Consider the following 20792-nt stretch of genomic DNA (forward strand, 5'->3'; position numbering starts at 1 on the left):
GCTCTTCCCACTGGAGCCAAGTGAAGAGAGGCAGTGAGGGAGCCCCCAGCACTCTGCACAGCTGCCCAGAAAGGGATGTGGGGTTTTCACTCCCTAGCCAGATGTTTGCCCAGGTGGAGGAATGTGTACGATTTACCCTGTGCTACTACAGGAGTGCAAGACAAGCAAGTTTTTGGACGAATCCGACAATGGTTCTTTGGAGTTTGAGGGATAGAGAGAACTCTGCAGACCAGAGTCTGGCTGGAACTACCCCTAGTGGCAAGGTGAGGACGGAGGAGTGCAAGTTACCTTTCCACCATTTGGCTGGGTGAGAATGACAGTATTTCTCAGGGACCGAAGAGACATAGTGGAGATTGTCTTACAAATGGAGTGGAAGGAAAGGCCCTGCCTGACAGCTGTAGCAGGAGAGAGAGGGGAGGAGGGAGATTTGAAATGGGTGAGAAATTAAAGTTTAATTCACACTGGACTGGAATTTCCTGTAGCTGAAAGTGAGACTCTTCTCACTTCTGAATGTGGCCCCAAAGGCCAGGGATCTGCCTGAAATGTCACTGGGGGCAGAGAAAGGAGATCTGCTTGTTTGAAGGCAGTGGTGGGAGAAGACAAAGCAGTTTACTTACTGATTATAATCACCGATTCAGCACATTTAATAAATCAGTGACACAATTGATTTACAAAGTCTGTTATTACACCACCTATGGAATGCTCTTGCCAAAATTAAAATAAAAATTTTTTCTTGGCGTTCCCATCATGGCTAAGTGGTTAGCGAATCCAACTAGGAACCATGAGGTTGCAGGTTCGATCCCTGGCCTTCTCAGTGGGTTAAGGATCTGGCATTGCTGTGAGCTGTGATGTAAGTTGCAGACGTGGCTGGGATCCTGTGTTGCTGTGACTCTGGGATAGGCCGGTGGCTACGGCTCCGATTAGACCCCTAGCCTGGGAACCTCCATATGACACGTGTGCAGCCCTAGAAGAGACAGGAAAAAAAAAAAATTTTTTTTCTTGAGCCAAATTTAATCGGATATCTTGAACTAACTGACAGCTTCTAGAAAAAAGAATAAATAAATAAAATATACTTCAGAATAAAGGAAAATAAAGGGTGAATTTGAAGAGAGAATTGATGAAAAAAGAATGGTGAGATGGGAATAATTGTTGAAATTAGGTGACGGGTACCACGAGTCTTTATTGTACCATTCTTTCTGTTTCTGTATGTGTGAAATTTTCTGGTAAGATATAGCCTCAGATAAATAAAAAATAAATGTTAAAAAATTAAAAGACAGTTTAAGCAGCAAATATTTTTATTTTTGAAGGTCTGGCTGTGGGCATAGTACAATGGTTAAGAGCTCGAGTGCTGAAATTAAACTTGGTTTTGAATGCTGGGTACAACCAGGATCAGTTATGTGACTTTTGGAAAGTCACTTAACTTTAAAAGCCCCATATTCCCCATCTGCAAGGTGAAGACTAATAATAATTCCTATAATTGCTGCTGTGAGGATTTAGTAAGATAAGACACAAAAAATATTAACAAAGCAGAGTTGTTTTACTGATTAATCAGTAATCTCCACTAGTAGGCACAAAGTAAGTGCAACTGTTAGAATAGTCACGTTTAATTTTCATTTCTCTGTTTCCATTTTAAGCTACTATTTTTGATGCTGTAGTTATCTTAAGTCTGAAAACTGTAATGCAGAAGTGAAAATTTGGTTAGACGGAGATCCTTAAGGGTGGGGAACCGGTTTTTTTAACCTTCTCACCTTGGAATGCATCTAGGCTTTTTTTTTCCTGCACTTGCAGCATGTGGAAATTCTGGGGCCATGGATTGAACCCATGCCACAGTAGCAACTGAGGCCACTGCAGTGACAACATTAGATCCTTAGCCAGTTGCACCGCAAGAGAATTCCTGGACTTGACTTTTGATCAGTTAAAATTCTATAATTGCTAGTTGCACAAACCACTTCTGAACAACTTAAGTGGGGCAGGGGCGGGGTGGGGCGGGAGATAATTTACAGAATCCAAGAAAAATTCTGAATCCATGGAGGTAGACTAAGGGCAGGCTCAGGAACCAGAAAAATCTAAAGCTCTAAGTAGTGTAAAGCCGTATGTTTAGTTTTTTCAGGTCACCACAATCAGGATGAATGAACTTCAACTATTTGAAGTTTCTGTATCATTTTGCTTGAGATTCAAGTTTCAGAAAGTGTCTAAGTGGCTCCATTTAGGTCTCATCCGCATTCCTTGGTAGGAATGGAGAAGGGAACTGGGTCCCTCAAACGATAATCCTATCAAGACTATATCCAAAGATTGTTGTCGCTAACAATATTTCCTGTCTATGGAACTGCTTGTTTGTTTGTTTTCATTCTTCCCTTCTTCCACGGAAATAAGGTTTCAGTGGCCAAATACTGGCCCAGTAAGGGCTAAATTTCCCAGCCTCCTTAAAGTTCTCTCTGGCCATGTGACTAAGCTATGGCCATAGGCTCTAAGCAGAAGTAATATGGGACACAACCAGATTCTGCCCTTGATAGAACTGGACATATGCTCCTCAAATCTCCTCCATCCCTTTTCTGGCTGAGAGAAGGCTAGAACATTGGACCAATAGTAGAAGTAGGATGTGCAATTTAGCAAATAAAAATAAAAGACATTTAATTATATTTGAATTTCAGATAAACAAGGAATACTTTTTTTTTTGCTTTTAAGGGCCGCACCCACAGCGTATGCAGTTCTCAGAATTGGAACTACAGCGGCCAGCCTAAGCCACAGCCACAGCCACAGCCACAGCCACTCAGGATCTGAGCCCTAACTGCGACCTTCACCACAGCTCATGGTAATGCTGAGCTGTGGCCATGGATCAAATCCGCATCCTCATGGATACTAGTCAGATTTGTTTCTGCTGAGACACAACGGGAACTCCTGGAATACTTTTCTTAAAACAAAAGTGTATGTTCCATGTGTCGACTAAAAAATTGTACAACCTGAAAGTTGAGAGTTAAGTTTTATTTGAGATGAAATTAGGACTTAAGCCCAGGAAATAGCATCTCAGGTAGCCCTGAGAAACCACTCCAAGGAGGTGGAGGGGGGTAGATAGGATATAAGAGTTTTTGCAGCAAAGGGAAGGGGTTAGGAACAAAAGATTTACAGATAACCAGCTTTACAGAAAACCAGTTTCCATGGGAAGATAGCAAGGTCTGGGCTTGCTGGAATCACTCCTTTGATATGCACCTCAGCTGAGGGCCCTTCTTCTTTGTTTCTTTCCAGAGTTCCCTCAGGGCTCACTGGCCCACCCTTGGGAGTGGCAGTTCTCACAAGTGACCACAGCATCTTTCGTTTGGTCCACTTAACTACAGCCCAGGAGGCAGTATTTCCTCCTGCCCCGAGGAGGAAAGGGGGAATATCACGATATAAGTTATATCCTGCTGAATAGCATTGAGAACTATGTCTAGATACTCATGTCGCAACAGAAGAAAGGGTGGGGGAAAAACTGTAACTGCAATGTATACATCTAAGGATGACCTGACCCCCTTGCTGTACAGTGGGAAAATAATAAAAAAAAAAAAAAAAAAAGATATAAGTTATAAATGTGAAGGGGAGGTGCCTGCAGCCCCTGCTCTGAGCGATGGTGTAAGTCCCAGATGTGGTTCAGATCTCATGTCGCTGTGGCTGTGGTGTAGGCCGGCAGCTGTAGCTCCAGTTCGACCACTAGCCTAGCACATGTGGCCCTAAAAAGCAATAAATTAATTAATTTAATACATAAGGTAAAAACTACCAGAACTATAAGAATCAACGAATCTACCAACATGGTGGGAGATTTTGATATATCAGTACTTAATAGACCAATCATAGAAGCTATTAGTAGGAATACAGACTATTTGGAAAATACAATAACCAGTTTCATCTAATGGGCACAAAAAGACCCTATACCTGCCAACCGGATTACATGCATTCCTGACAGGTGCCCATAAAGCAGTTATTTAAAAACTGTCCTGGAGTTCCTGTTGTGGCACAACGGAAATGAATCCGACGAGTATCCATGAGGCTGTGGTTTCGATCCCTGGCCTCACTCAGTAGGTTAAGGATCCGGCGTTGCTGTGAGCTATGGTGTAGGTCCCAGACACTGCTTGGATCTGGCATTGCTGTGGCTGTGATGAAGGCTAGCAGCTACAGCTCTGATTTGACCTCTAGCTTGGGAACTTCGATATGCTGTGAGTGTGGCCCTAAAAAGAAAAAACAAAAAGCTGGAGTTCCCGTCGTGGCACAGTGGTTAACGAATCCAACTAGGAACCATGAGGTTGCGGGTTCAGTCCCTGCCCTTGCTCAGTGGGTTAACGATCCGGCGTTGCCGTGAGCTGTGGTGTAGGTTGCAGACGTGGCTCGGATCCTGAGTTGCTGTGGCTCTGGCGTAGGCCAGTGGCTACAGCTCCGATTCGACCCCTAGCCTGGGAACCTCCATATGCCACAGGAGCAGCCCAAGAAATAGCAAAAAAAAAAAAAAAAAAATCTGTCCAGGTACATGGCCAAAAAGAAAATCTGAATAAGTTTTTTCTAAAGAACTGATAGATACAGGCCATATTCTTTAAAGATAACGCCATCAAATTAGAAATTCATTTTAAAAGATTTTTAAAAATTTTTACAGATACTTCTTAGGAAAAGGCATAGTTCTCAATGCTTATATTAGAAAGAAAATATACCCAAAATTTAATAAGCTAAGGTTCAAATTTAAAAGATTAGATGGGAAAACAAAAGAAAACTGAAGATAGTGGCAAAAAGAAAAATAATTATGATAAACAGAAACTAAAAGGAGAAAACACACAAATGAACAAATTTAGGAAAAGTTGTTAAAGATGTGGAACAATTTAATTGGTGTTTTAAAATATTCTCGTGCATGAAAGGAAAAGCCACCAGGCCCTGATGCTTTTATGGGTGAGTTCTAAGATACTTTCAAGGAATGTAGAATGGGATCAGGAGAGAAGAAACAATCTCAGACTCATTTTCTGAAGCTGGGTGTATAAAGGTAATAAATACAAAACTCAATTAAGTCAAGTCAGGAGAGCAGAAGGGGGAGCTCCCACTCCCTGTGACAAGAGCAGAGCCCAAGAGGAGGAAGAAAGACGCTCCTTTCCTGGCAAGGACTCAGCCCATGAAAAGCCATGGACTCTGCTATGGACCTCCCAATTTCCTTTTTCTCTCTTCAAGTCATTCTCCTCTTCTTGCTGTGCCAGGACTTGTTCTTGTCTTGCCATGGCCATGGACCCCCAAGCTGCAGTTCTCTGCTGATCAGGAATAAACCCATCTAGGACTAATTTTAATCAAAGTGTGTAAGACCATTTTGTAATAAAGTGTAAGATTTTACCAAATGGCATTAAAGAAGATCTAAAATGCAGAGACATGGAGTTCCTGTCCTGGCGCAGTGGTAACAAATTGGACTAGGATCCATGAGGATGCAGGTTCGATCCCTGGCCTCACTCAGTTAAGGATCTGGTGTTGCATGTGAGCTGTGGTGTAGGTCGCAGATGGGGGCTTGGATCTGGTATTGCTGTGGCTGTGGTATAGGCTGATAGCTGCATCTCCAATTTGACCCCTAACCTGGGAACTTCCATATGCTGTGGGTACGGCCCTAAAAAGACAAATAAATAAATAAATAAACTTATCATAAAGCAACAATAGTTAAGATAACATGAAACTGGCAAGAGATACACAAATAGATCAGTATAGTAGAACAGAAAAACATTCACCCAAATTCCTTACATGTTTATTGAAAAACCTGATCTAACAGTGCTGGAAATGGATAGCAGTGGGATAGGTACAACCAGTTATCCATATGGAAGAAAAAAGAATTTTTTAAACACAGAAAGGAAAATATTAATACATTTAAATTCATTAAAATTAAGTCCATTCAGGAGTTCCCACTGTGGCGCAATGGGATTTCAGGCATCTTGGGAGCACTAGGACACAGGTTTGATCCCCAGCCTGCCACAGTGGCTTGAGGATCCAGCATTGCTGTGGCTACAGCTTAGGTTGCAGCTGTGGCTCAGAGCCGATCCCTGGCCCAGAAACCCCATATGCCTTGGGGTGTCCAAAAAATAAGAAGAAAAAAAAATTAAGTCCATTTGTTAGAAGTATGTACAAATACAGATGCCAGAACACACTCAACTACAAATATATATACTCATGAGTCCCCATTTGAGGCCCTGTTTAACCAGGCAGCCTCCAAAAAAACGCAACAAAAAAAACCCATGTAAATAAATGTCCATTTATTAACAAAAAAGTGAAAGGACAAGCCGCAACTGGAAGAAGATATTTATAAAACACATGACAGACAAAATACTAATATCCAGGATATGCAAATGGACAAAAGATAAAAGCAGGAGTTTCACAGGAAAAGAAACTTAAACGTCAAATAAAACATGAAAAAGTGCTCAGTCCCCTACGAAGTCAAACTAAAACCACAGGGAGTCTGCTTTGATGTGGCTCTAGACAGGCCCTCCAGACTAAGGAGATTTGGACTCTGAGCCACAGTCATTGGCAGTCACTGGAAGCAGAAAGAGGTCTTTTATTTTTATTATTATTATTATTATTTTGGTCTTTTTAGGTCCGCAGTCGTGGCACATGGAGCTTCCCAGGCTAGGGGTTGAATCAGAGCTACCAGTCTACACCCCGCCACAGCTGCCAGCTACAGCCACAGCAACACCCAGATCTGAGCCACATCTGTGACCTACACCACAGCTCACGGCAATGCTGGATCCTTAACCCACAGAGTGAGGCCAGGTTTCAAACCTGTAGCCTCATGGACACTAGCTGGATTTGTTCCCGCTGAGCCACGACGGGAACTGCAAGGAGGTCCTGTCGATACAGGTGTCATGCCTCACCACAGGACCTACATGTGACAAAAATCACCAGGTAACTTTGGGAAAATTGACATTAGGCATCATCATCATCCTGTGTCCAACTGTCGACTTCAGGGAGTTGTGATTACTTTGCTCAGTGAGAAGACAAAGGTAAAATGCTGTCAAAGCAAGACATTAATTTGGTGAAATTGAGCAAAGCTCCAGAGAAGGAAAGTCTGCTAAAGCAGCCAGTCATGGTGAAGACAAACTTCATTAGCAGGAGAGTTGAGAAGACTAAGGAAGTGTGTATCCTGACGATGGTCTAAATTTTTATCAGAAGATTCATTAATTGTCACCCATGCATACACACAAAAATTCAAATGCACTTTGAAATACCATTACAAAACACCTCTTTGGTTGGAGTTCCCATCGTGGCTCACTGGTCAACGAATCCGACTAGGAACCACGAGGTTGCAGGTTCGATCCCTGGCCTTGCTTAGTGGGTTAAGGATCTGGCGTTGCCGTGTGCTGTGGTGTAGCCCGCAGATGTGGCTCTGGTGTAGGCCGGTGGCTCCAGCTCCAATTAGACCCCTAGCCTGGAAACCTCCATATGCCGCGGGAGTGGCCCAAAAAGTGGCAAAAAGACAAACAAACAAACAAACAAAACACCTCTTTGGCAAAAAATAAAATCATCTTACAATATCAAGTGCTGGTAAAAATGTAGACAGGTTATGTAGATTTATGTTGTAGATATGCACAGCTTAAAGTCCAGCGATTCCACTTCTAGTCATATATCTTATGGAAACTCCTTTATATATATACATCGGAAGACATGGACAAGAATTTTCATCATAGAATTGTTTGTAATAGCAAAAACTTGAGTAAAACTCAAATGTCCACCCCCAAAATTGGTTTTGTGATATGGCATTCCAGTGGTAAATTATACAGCAGAGAAAACGAATGAGCTACAGTTATATAATCAATGTATTTGAATTCAAAAAACTTTAAATTGATCAGGAAAAAAACAAAAAACAAGAGATTAGACGTAACATAATTCTAGAAACCAAATAAAATTAAAAATACATGTTTTATTAAGAAATACCTACCTACATGTTGTGATAACATTGTAAAAAAGAAAGGAAATAAGCAAAAATATGTGGTGAAATATATGTATGTTTGGCTGGAGGATACACAAAAGACATTAGTGGATATTCACTTTTTCTTTGAACCTTATACATGCTATACACTAGTTGTTGTCAAGCTATAGCTAATGAGCCAAATATTTTCTGCCACCTCTTTTGAATAGTCACAAATTAAGAATTGTTCTTATATTTTTAACTGGCTGAAAAAAACAAAAGAATATTTGTGACACATTAAAATGGTATGAAATTCAAATTTTAGTGTCCATAAATAAAGTTTTATCAGAATTCAGACATGGGAGTTCCCGTCAGGCTCAGTGGTTAATGAACATGGCTAGCATCCATGAGGATACGGGTTCAATCCCTGGCCTTGCTCAGTGGGTTAAGGATCCTGAGTTGCCAGTGAGCTGTGGTGTAGGTTGAAGACGCAGCTTGGATCTGGTGTTGCTGTGTAGGCTGACAGCTGCCGCTCCAATTTGACCCCTTGGAATTTCCATATGCTGCAGGTGCAGTCCTAAAAAGACAAAAAAAAAAAAAAAAAAAAAAAAGAATTCATTCATGGCCATTTGTTTAGTTATGGTCTATGGCTGTTTCACAGTATAACACCCTGAGTTGGAATAGTTGCAACAGAGACCATATGACCCGCAAAGCATAAAATATATACTTCTTTACAGATGTAGTTCTCCACTTCCTGCTCTATAGTTCATAAATGTCTTATAACAATTAAAAAATCACATCATAGGAGTTCCCGTTGTGGCGCAGCAGAAATGAATCCTACTGGGAACCATGAGGTTGAGGGTTGGATCCCTGGCCTCGTTCAGTGGGTTGAGGATCCGGTGTTGCTGTGGCTGTGGTGTAGGCCAGCAGCTGTAGCTCCAATTTGACCCCTAGCCTGAGAACCTCTGTATGCCATAGATGTGGCCCTAAAAAGACAAAAAAAAAAAAAGGATTATCAACCTGGATCTGTCTCAGTAAAGTCCTTTTTTATCTAATTATTAAATAATTTGAATTGAATTAATACATTACTGATGAAGTGATTTAAGACTATTTAAGTGATAGCCTTAAAGATATCATGACAGAAATATGACCGAATGTTCAGTGTAGATGCCAACAAGGGGCAGGGAGATGTCAAGTGGCTAGAAGTTGTAGGGGAGGAAAAATCTTTTCCCTCTGCCTTCTTAGGTTCAGTGCCCAGGGCCATACACATTGAACTGATGAAAGATAGATTCACAGGAAAAGATTTGCTAAATATGCACATGAGACCTTACAGAAATGAACACCCCCAAAAAGCAATCAGACCCAAAGGATTTTTTTTTTTTCAATTTACGTTTTTATCTCAGGGTTATGTTAAGTTTTCTGCCCTTTGTCATAAAATAGTCTGAAGAAAAAAAAATAGTCTAAAGAGATCTGGATGTCTCATAAAACGTTACACTTGTCCATTGCATGGATGGCATCATGATAATCAAAGAGGGTGGGCAAGAGGTGGCTAGGATGCTGGATGCTTTGGGAAAGTTCATGTGCTCCAGAGAGGGGGCAATAAATACCATGAAGGTGAAGTGACCTGCCATTGCAATGCAAGTTTTCGAGTTTCAGGACTGAGGAGCACGCTGGGGTATCTGCTTCAATGTAAAGGAAAAACTGCCACGTTTCATATTTCCTTCCACAAAGAGGTACCTATGAAACCTTGTTTGATTCTGAAGGCAGCACATTCTACACCTAGGAATGCTGCTCCAGTCCTTTTATGGTGGTGACATGGAGGGCTTCAAACTTGGGGTGGTGCTAGGAGCAGGAAACGGCTCTGCCTCAGAGCCAGGCTGCAGCACAAGCAGACATGCTGCTTGCACCATACCGTCCAGCACAACCCAGCATCCTGGAGGTGTTGGTGATAAGAAAAGTTGCAATATGGAGTTTTTGGCAAGCCCCTCATGGAGAATCACAGCACAGTTCCCTGCAAGACTGGAGCAAAGGTGATCTATATTCTTAGCAAAGAAATATCTGCCTTTTGAGGAACAGTTTCCCAATAAAGGGCCCAGTAACACTTGACCATGGGGCACCAAGTGATTGAATGTCTGGAACTGAGTTTGGTTCTGTCCGACATACCAGGTCATAATTCAGATGGGCAGCAGCAGTAAAACCTTGGATGGAAATGGTAAATATACTATTGAGCCCGAGCAGGACCAGAAGGCATACAAAATTTATGTGAGTGCCCATTCTTTACTCATGCTTATGACTACATGGCATAGCAAACTTCAAAACACCACTTGAAGGAGGATGCAGTACCTTGAGTTTACTGTATGGATGATTCAATATTTGGGTACATGCTGGAAATAGATGGTAACTGCATTATAGCTGTGTTCAGGGATAAGAATTTGATAGGAACCTCAGTGCAGACATGGGATCCAATTTCATTTAGCTCTCTGCTCTCTGGAGTATTTTCTAACAAATTGTACTTGTTTGATCTGCTCCACACTCTGATTTTTTCTTCTGCATCATTTGCAACTATTTTCTCCTATTCCATAGTTTGCCTTTTTTTTTTTTTTTTTTTTTTTTTTTTTTTTGGTTTCCTTTGCTGTGTAAAATCTTGTCATTTTGATTAGGTCCCATTGGTTTATTTTCACTTTTATTTCTGTTGTCTTGAGAGACTGACCTAAAAAAACATTTGTATGGTTGATATCAGAGAATGTTTTGCCTAAGTTCTCTTCTATGAATTTTATGGTGTCTTATGTTTAAGTCTTTAAGCCATTTTGAGTTTATTTTTGTGCATGGTGTGAGGGTGTGTTCTAGTTTCATTGGTTTACATGCAGTTGTCCAGTTTTCCCAGCACCAGTTGTTAAAGATACTGTCTTTTTCCCATTTTATATTCTTGCCGCCTTTGTTGAAGATTAATTGACCATAGGTGTCTGGATTTATTTCTGGGTTCTCTATTCCGTCCCACTGGTCTGTAGGTCTCTTTTAGTACACCTTCTTGATGACTGTGGCTTTGTAATATTGCCTGAAGCCTGAGAGAGTTCTGCCTCCTGCTTGATATTTGTTCCTCAGGATTGCTTTGTCAGCTCTTGGTCTTTCATGTTTCCCTACAAATTTTTGGATTGTTTGTTCTAGTTCTGTGAAAAATGTCATGGGTAATTTGATAGGGATTGCACTGAATCTGTAGATTGTTTTGGGTGGTATGGCCATTTTAATGATATTAATTCTTCCAATAGGAGCATGGAATATCTTTCCATTTCTTTGAAGCCTCTTTAATTTCCTTGATTAATGTTTTGTTTCTCAGTATATAAGCCTTTTACCTTCTTGGTCAGGTTTATTCCTAGGTATTTAATTTTCGGGGGTGCAACTTGAAAACATATTTTATTTTTAAAATCCTTTTCTTTCTTTTTTTTTTTTTAGGGTTGCACCCATGGCATATGGAAGTTCCCAGGCTAGGGGTTGAATTGGAGTTACAGCTGCTGCTGGCCTACACCACAGCCATAGCAACGCTAGATCCAAGCTGCATCTGCGATCTATACCACAGCTCACTGCAACACCAGATCCTTAACCCACTGAGCGAGGCCAGGGATCAAACCTGCATCCTCATGCTTATTAGTCAGATTTGTTGCCACTGCACCACAATGGGAAGTCCTTTATATTCCTTTTCTAATACTTCATTGGTTGTTCATTGCAACCAATTTCTGAATGTTAATCTTATATCCTGCCTGCTACTTTGCTGAATTCACTGATCAGTTCAAGTTGTGTGGAGTCCTTAGGGTTTTCTATGTATAGCATCGTGTCATCTGCATAGTGACATTACCTCTTCTCTTTCAATTTGGATACCTTTTATTTCTTTCGTTTATCTGATTGCTGTGGCTAGGACTTCCAATACTATGTTGAATAAAAGTGGTGGGAGTGGGAATCCTTGTCTTGTTCCATATTTTAGTGGGAAGGCTTCCCAAAGGCTTATATGCCATTTCAACAAAGAGCAGTACATTTGTAACAATCAAAACAAAGGGAAAGGCACTTGAGTTTCCAGGAAGATGGAATCTAAGTGTACTTGTAAGGTCTGTCATTTAGATTCCTCTCAGTGCCGGTGTCTGGGCTGGTAAGAGGCTGGAGCTATCTCCAGTGATTATAAGTCCTTGGGAGGAGTTCCCAGTTCCCTGATGTGGCTCAGGTTTGATCCTTGGCCCCAAAACTTCTGCATGCTGCAGGCAGAGCCAAAAAAAAAAAAAAAAAAAAAGAAAAAGAAAAAAAAAAAAAAAGAAAGAGAAAAAGAAGGAGTCCCTGGGAAATGATGGATTTCTCTTCCTGGTACAGGAGAGGGAAAGAGGGAAACACTTTTATAAATGGAAGTTATGTTTCACATTTGGCCAGATAGCGTGAGGGGCAAAGAGCTTTATTTTTCCCATGTCTGCTTTTTCTTAATTACCTTTAGCTCTAAATAATCCTTATGCCAAAGTGGCATATTTTGGTCCTTTCAGTAACAAGTGGCTTCTTGAAGTGGAATTTTTTTTCTTGCCTCCTACCCCCACCCACCCCAGCTCTCTTCAGAGAGGACACAGTTGTTTTCTCTCTACTTTCACCTGGAGAATGAGAAGCTAACAGATTTTTTTTTTTACAGGTGCTACTCATGTCATTTCTATTAATCTTTGCAGAAATTTGGGCTGGAGATTTCCTCTATTCAAGCACCAATATAAGAGCTTGGCTATCCTTCAGGCAATTCACTTTATTTTTTAATTTACTTTAGGCTTGGTTACTTTCCATTTTTCCTCTTAACATGGCCTTTTTTGTTTGTTTGCTTTTTTTTTTTTTTTTTTTCAGGGCCGCACCTGATGCATATGGAGGTTCCCAGGCTAGGGGTCCAATTGGAGCTACAGCTGCCGGCCTGCACCGCAGCCACAGCAACACCAGATCTGAGCCATGTCTGCAACCTACATCACAGCTCATGGCAACACCGGATCCTTAACCCACTGAATGAGGCCAGGGATAGAACTGCAACCTCATGGTTCCTAGTCAGATTCATTTCCGCTGTGCCACACAAGGAACTCCTATAACTTAGTAATCTCATTCCGGCATTTCTTTTCCTCTCAGTGACTATAAATACTTTTGTCTTCCTGTGCCCCATTTGCACCAGGTTTATTGTTCAGCTGGTTTTCTCATTAATGAGGTAAATAACTATGAGCTCATGGTTTTTAACTTTTTGAAAATTACATATTAACATTGAGAATGTGGTTTATGTAATTATGATTTGTTAAACAGCTTTAATGAGCAAGCAAAAACCTATATAAATATATAATATAGTAGAGAGTAAAAAAAAATTGGGCATTGGTTTTTAACATTCTAATGATTGAATACTAGGCATTAGAAATGAAAATTATGAAGGCCATAGAGTTATATGAAATAAAAGTTTATGAGAATGTTTTTTAAAATATACAGATAGTGTTATAAGATAAATAAGTCTAATTGGATGTTTGTGATAGGTTGTCCTTAGATTTTGATTTCTTTTTTTTTTTTTTTTTGTCTTTTTTTGGGGCTGCACGCAGGGCATATGAAAGTTCCCAGGCTAGGGGTTGAGCCAGAGCTGTAGCTGCCGGCCTAGGCCATAGCCACAGCAATGCCAGATCCGAGCTGTGTCTGCAACCTACACCGCAGCTCACAGCAATGCCGGATCCTTCACCTACTGAGTGAGGCCAGGGATGGAACCTGCATGCTCATGGATGCTGCTCAGTTTGGTTTCCACTGAGTCACGACGGGAACTCCTTTTTTTGGGGAATTTTCACATGTTGTGGACTCTTTTTTTTTACTTTGAAAAATCTGATTTATTTTATTTATTTTTAAATTTTTTTGTCTTTTGTCTTTTTAGGGCCGCACCCGCCGCATCTGGAGGTCCCCAGCCTAGGGGTCTAATCAGAACTACAGCTGCCGGCCTACACCACAGCCACAGCAACGCCAGATCTGAGCTGCATCTGTGACCTGCACCATAGCTCACAGCAATGCCGGTTCCTTAACCCACTGAGCAAGGCCAGGGATAGAACCTGCAACCTCGTGGTTCTTAGTCGGATTTGTTTCCGCTGCACCAGAATGGGCACTCCTGGTTTTATTTTCTGAATCAAAAAGAAATGTATTCTGGGAGTTCCAGTTGTGGCTCAGTGGATTATAGACCCAACTAGTATCCGTGAGGATGTGGGTTCCATCCCTGGCCTCACTCAGTGGGTTAAGGATCTGGCATTGCTGTGAGCTGTGGCTGTGGCCAGGACCAGCAGCTGCAGCTTCTATTCCACCCCTAGCCTCGGAACGTCCATATGATGTGGGTGTGGCCCTAAAAAGCAAAAAAAAAAAAAAAAAAAAAAGTTGTTTGTAGCTGTTGTGTAGTGAATGGATTGTAGGGAAGTCAAAGTGAAAGCAGAGACCAACTAGGAAAGTATTATAATAGTCTGGACAGGAGATTAAGGTGCTATGGATTGGGATGATAATGGAAGGAAGTGGCAGATTTGGGATATTTTTTGGAGGGAGACCTTCCAGGATTTTCTGGAGGGAGGGGAACTGATGAGATAAAGAGAGAAATCCCCAAGATTTTTGATCTCACCCAACTAAGTAGTTGGTGTCGTACATAATGAAATAGGAAAACTGGCAAAGAAGCAGATTTGAAGATAAAAAAGAAACAGTTTCGTCTGGACCTTGTAAAGTCTGAGATGCTCATCAGACATCCAAGAAGAAATATGAAGTGGACACAAGTCTTGAAATCTGAGGAATGTCAGCACTGGACATATTGAAACAGAAGTCTTGGGTAAACAGATGAAATTTAAAGCCTGAAGACTGGTTGAGATTTATTCCAGGTTGTATGAGATAGATGAAAGGAGGGGCCATGAAAAGCATTTGGGGGGTACTCTAATGTTGAGATATGCAGTTGAGACGTCTTAAACAAGTCTTAAAAGGGATGGTCATTGAGGAGAAAACCCAGATTGTATACAGTCAGGGAAGTCAAGAGAATCAAATAGTTCAAGGAGAGAGGCGTCACCTGTTCACAATGGGAACCAGAGTCAAAGTCAAAACAATAAACTTGTCCCTGGATTAGGCAGCATGTAGGTCACAAGTGATCTTAATATTGAGCAGTCTCATTGGAGTAGATAAGGAGGAGGCTTGATTGGAGTGGGTTAAGCAGAAAATACAAGGTAAGACAATGAAGCAATGACAGGTGTAAATGTCATATTGGAGGCGTGGAGAAAGAAGACAAGAGGAGAGTATTGCAGGACAGCTGCTAGAGAGTGTGGAGTGCTATCTGACGTCTGCGGCTATTAAAGCTAAAGGGAGTCCAACTGCCCCAGTGGTATATATGTTATCTCTAGTGATACTCAGTTGCTCCTGTACAGCATAGAGTAGGTGGGTAGTTGGGCTTGGGTTCTCCTAGATGAAAACAATGGAGGAGGAGAGAGCTGAAGAAGTGAAGCATATTTGCAAAAGTTGGGGGGGGGGACTATAAAGTTGGATCATAGGCTTTAAGCTGGGTTTTGATGGAAATCAGGATGCTAGGGAAGTGGCTGATAGTAAGAAACTAAGAAGGGCCAACAGGTAAGAGTTAAATGAATAGCAATTAGCAGTCAGATGGGTTAGCAGGATTGTTCTGTGTGGGAAGTTGCTAGATTAGCAAATGATATTCTTACATGATTATGTCTCACCCACTGCCTATTTTCTTTTGGAGTAATTAAGTTCTCTAGTATATTATTCCAGTGATGGAGTTATCATAAGCTGCAGGGGAACGCAGGGACTTTTGAATAACCCATCTAGCTAAGCAGTAGATGAGAGTCTATTTATATTCGTCAAAAGATTCCACTGGAGAATTCTAGTGGAGAAAGATTTACTTAGCATGTGACATTAATACGCAGCATTTAATTAAATTAATTAATTTATTTTTCTTTTTAGGGCTGCACCCTCGACACATGGGCGTTCTCAGGCTAGGGGTCTAATCAGAGGTACAGCTGCCCGCCTCCACCACAGCCACAGCAACGCAGAATCTGAGCTGTACCTGCGACCTACACCATAGCTCACAGCAATGCCGGATCCTTAACCCATTGAGTGAGGCCAGGGATGGAACCTGCAACCTAATGGTTCCTCGTCGGATTGTTTCAGCTGTACTACAACGGGAACTCCAATAAGCAGCATTTTAAGCTAATCTTTGAAAGACAAATAATAGAAATAGAAATAGATGTCACTTTAAGTGGAAGGAACTGTTTCCTTGCCCTACTTACAACATTCATCGGTGGTTTTTTTCATACCAAGCTATTCTCCAATTCCCTGAATACCAACTGGGTGTACAATTTAGTTCAATTCTGGTACCAATGACCCAGAGTTAGCACAGACCTCACAGGGTAAAGGCTCAGTCCCACCAAGAATGCCCCCTACTTCAGATACCAGTTAAAATTCCCAGATTGTCACCTGTACTTTGGACCACCTGGCTATAAATTGAGGGTTCCTACAACACTCGCCCCAGGTTTGATAATTTGCTATAATGGCTCACAGAACTCACAGAAATACTTCATTTACTCTCACCGGCCTATTACTAGGGCAACAACTCAGGAAAAGCCAAATGGAAGAGATGCGTAGGTCAAGGTATGGGGAAAAGCAGAACTTCCCTGTTCTCTCCAGACGCGTCATCCTCCCATCACCTTGATATTTATCAATCTGGGAGCTCTCCAAACCTCATTATTTAGGGTTTTTATGGAGGCTCCGTTATGTAGGCATAATTGATTGTATCATTGGCTAATGGCAATTAACCCCTTCAGCTCCTCTTCCCTCCTGGAGGTGGCGGGGTGGGGGTAGGCCCCCAAACTCCAACCTTCTAATCATCCCTTGGTTTTTCTGGGGTCAGCCCCCACCCTAAAGTTTTAGGGACTCCTGGCCACTTGTCATTTCATTAGCATACAAAAAGACACTCATCACTCTGGGATTCCAAGGGTCTTAGAAGTTCTGGTATGGGGAGCCAGGGTCAAGGGTCAAACATTACAACAAAAGATGCTCTTATCACCTTATCCATCATGTTATTACTTGGGAGCAGAGACCACATATGTATTATACCACAGTTTTATCCCCCTATGTCGGTGAAAATATTTCCCATATTTTCTAAAATAAAGTGCCTGTGTCTGGAAAGATGGAAGAGTGTGCTTTGCTATGTTTGTCTGGAAGTATTTAAGTGCACTATCATCAATAGTGATTAATAATGTATTAGTTGTAGGCACGACTGTTTGCTGCACTATAGGCGCAGACACATCCACATTAAAATACAGACATGTCTGGGATAGAAACAACATATTACATGATATAATGCTTTATTTACACTTTATAAAACACTTTTACCTTAACTAATTTGAAAATATTTGCTGCATCTTTTCAAAAGACCTGGAAGTATTTTCTAATAAGCACTCCATTCATTGCTTGGTAGACTTCATTACCCCCCTCCCCCAATTCAAGCAGGGTTAGTTGCATTTTTCTCCCCTTCTTCTTCCCTATGTAAACAATGTTAAAGTCTTCTCCCCTGCTCCCCCCTCCAGGGTAAAAGCCAAATCTCTCAACTTGTGAAAGTTGAGAGCAACTTGGCAAAATGATATGATTCTGCAGCTGTGACTTTTTTTTTTTTTTTTTGGGCAGCTGTGACTTTTGACTTCAAATAATGACATGGTGCCTAGAAGTCAGTTCTAAGTCCATTTCCCAGTCCACATCCTTGTTTTGGCACACTGTTTATCTGTGACCTCATTTTGTTTTTTTTGTAGGGCCAAACCTGCAGCATATGGAGGTTCCCAGGCTAGGGGTCGAATCAGAGCTGCAGTCCGACGATCCCAGCTGCATCTGCGACCTACACCACAGCTTAGGGCTACACCAGATCCTTAGCCCACTGAGCGAGGCCAGGGATGGAACCTGCATGCTCATGGATGCTAGTCAGATTGGTTTTTGCGGAGCCACGAAGGGAAAACGTCATTATTTTTTTCTTAATCTATGAAACAGACGCATTAATGTCGATTCACTTCATACATTCGTTATCAGAAGAGGATTTAAAATTCCTTAGGAGAATGAGCCAAGCATGGGCTTTAGTGGGTGCAACATGTTAGCGTCATCAGTCCATTAAATATTGTTGCTATAGTCCAAAGGACAACGCCAAACTTTTTTTTTTCCCTATCAATTCAAATTGCAGTTTCTTTCTATACTTTCTTCCGATTCTTTACTTTTCCTTTGGCTGAAATGAGAAGCAGGAAGGGAGGAGGGAAAGGAGCCAGGGGTTGGACCAGAGGAGGGAAGCCCAACAGACCGGTTAATCGTGTCTGAGTCTCTCCTTTGCTTGCACTCTGAGACTAAGCTTCCTGCAGAAATGGGAGTCCAGTTGAGCAACGGTCAAGGCCAGGGTCACACCGACAGATTTTACAGAGCAGTCTGAGGTGCCATAGCAGGTACCTGCCTCGAGAGCCCGCCTTCCTTCGCGGCCAAGGACCACCCCCCAAGCCCCAAGGTCCCCAAGTCCCCAGGTCCCCAAGTCCCCTCCGCGGGTGCCGGGTCTACGCGCGAGCGCCTCTGACGGAGCGCGGGTGTGCGCTCAGCGGCCGGAAGGAGCGGCAGTGCCAGCGTCCTGCCTCCTGTCCGTCACGCAATGGCCCACGCCGCCGCCCTTTCCGATTGGTCGCCGGCCCAGGCCAGGCCCCTTCCAGCCCCGCCTCCCGCGGATGGACAGGCCGAGAGGGCGGGGCGGCGCGGGCGGGTCCGCCCAGCTGTCAGTTACGGGGGCGGCCCGGCGGGCGGGCGCTCGCTGGCTATCTCGTCCCCGGCTCGCGCGCGCTCCCTCTCACCGCCTGTGGGGAAGTCGGGGCCGCCCTAGCGGCCGCCGCCACCGCCTCGCCCCGACCTCCTCCCAGGTTCCCTTCTGGCTCAGTCCCTACCGCCCGCGCACCCCCGAGTAGTGAGTGACCCCGAGGAGGGTCCGGAGAGTCACCGCGGCAGCGCCGGGGGGTGTTTAAACCATGTTAAGGAGGATTTTGCAGAGGGTAAGAGAGTGAAACCGTCTTTCCAGGAGCACGTGAGCGGGAGCCCGAGTCCGAGGCCGCGGAAGCCGCCGCCGCGCTGAGGAGCCGAGGCGGCGGCGCTGGCGTCCCTCCTCAGTGCGGGCGCCTCCCTGCTTTAGGCCCCGCAGCCCGGGCGCTGATTAGGCCTCGGTCGTCTGCTCCCGGGGCGGGCGTGGGGGCAGGGAGGGCGGGCGCGGCGGCAGGCCGGGGCCGGGCGCCCGGTCTGCCGCGGCCCCGCGCGCCCAGGCCCGGGCCCCGCTCCCGCACGGGCTGTCAGTGCGAGCGGGCGGCGGGGCGGGAGGGTGTGGTGCCGGCGCGTTCCTTCCAGATCCTGGAATGGCAGTGAACACGGAGAGTTGGTGCCGCCGGGGCCGGCCGGCCGCCCGCCGGGCTGGAGGACGCCCCGTGGGAGCCCGCGGGAGGCGAGTTCGGCGGGTCCCCCGGCCGCCCTGCCCAGCGGGCCCCCCAACTTTACGCGACCCGCAGCTGCCACGCTCGGCGTCGCGGTCTGGTCTGGGCAGCCCTGCGTGGTAACGTGGTGAAAGCTGGCCTAGCCTCGGCCCAGTCGCGGTACCGACACGTCCCTGGCAGAGTCAGCCTCGAAGGAAGATATTACTCACTGTTGCAAACTTTTCCCCTCCCCAGTTAAAAATGCGTTTCCCCCTCCCAGCCCAGTAGCTTTTTGGAGCCGTCGGAGACTAAATCCCCCGTAAGCTCTAGCCCCGGGTATGCACTTAACTCCTTTATTTTCTGCCAGTGCTATCTTTATTTACAATCTGGAAAAAAACCTTGATATATAAAGATGAGCGCATTGGCGATATGTAGATGTTGTGTTTAGGAGTCAGTTCCTGGAATAGCAATTGAGATCTTTTCTATAAGATTTACTGTACTCAAGTTTTTGTTTTGGACAACTTCTATATTTCTTTTTGGGACCGATAGGGTGCAAAATGTAAATGATTGAAAAGCTGGTGCCAGATTCGTTAGTTGGTTATTGAGGGAGTAGGATAACTAGTTCAAAGGACAAAAGGAATTAGTGAACTTGTAGTATTCAGTCAAGGAATGTACCAAAGAGAGTTGAGTCATTCACTGCTTAGAAAGGGAGTGAGTGTCCTTGCGGCTGCATAGCTTTGTGAAGTATTCCAGTCATGTGAAACTTGGTCATATATCAGGGCGAGAAATAGCTAACTTTTGCATCTGCCACCCTGTATTGACGTTGGATGTTTTGCAGTGTTTTGCCAGAGTTTTTCGAAATCTTGATAAGCACCTATTTTGGCTGTAGCAAGGGCAGTGCCCTTTGGCCATCAGTTCTGTGCTCAACATCAAAGACATCTGTGCATGATTTACTTGCAGTACTTAGAGATTTTTCTTTTATCAGACGTGTAGGAACTGATTGATTACTTCATGTCTCAGATTGTGTTTCTGTTACATCATTCCATAGCCGAAAATGAGTCGTCTGTGATTTGCAATAAAGTTTATAAATAAAACAGTGTTAACTGACCTAAGAGTAGCTTCTGGTAGTTATAGATTAGTTTTCAGAAATATGAGATGCTTTCCAGTACTCTTGGTTTAATGTTCTTAAACATTACAGTTATATAAAGATCATTTTTAGTGTTGGTGTGTACAGGTAAATGGCTGCAGAAGCTTCAGTTGAAACTAAAAAATGGAATTTATTCTGATTATTGTTGAGACGTGATAAGGAATCATCAACACACAGGAATAAGTCAGTTGACAACTGAGTTTCTTAACCATGGCACTGTTGACATTTGTGACTGGATAATTGTTGTAGGAAGCTGCCCTTTGCATTGTAAAATGTTTAGCAGTATATCCCT

General features: G+C 43.3%; 1 protein-coding gene across 5 annotated transcripts in view; it reads left to right on the forward strand.

Annotated features, from left to right (window-relative positions):
• Window positions 1-18745: 18745 nt before the first annotated feature.
• Window positions 18746-20792, forward strand: part of EEA1 (early endosome antigen 1) — a 124795-nt gene continuing 122748 nt past the window's right edge. For all 5 annotated transcript variants that reach the window (XR_014804407.1, XM_084957600.1, XM_084957601.1 and 2 more), the window contains exon 1: window positions 18746-18945. Coding sequence is in view for 3 of the 5 variants with exons in the window: in XM_084957600.1 (XP_084813726.1) it covers window positions 18922-18945 (24 nt within the window). In the remaining 2 variants the exon portion in view is untranslated. The remainder of the gene's footprint in view (window positions 18946-20792) is intronic.

This window comes from Sus scrofa, chromosome 5 (genome assembly GCF_054392235.1).
Source record: "Sus scrofa isolate SSC_HxYL_T2T_F1_AM1 chromosome 5, Sscrofa_HxYL_maternal_Yorkshire_Landrace_v2.0, whole genome shotgun sequence".
Lineage (NCBI taxonomy): Eukaryota > Metazoa > Chordata > Mammalia > Artiodactyla > Suidae > Sus > Sus scrofa.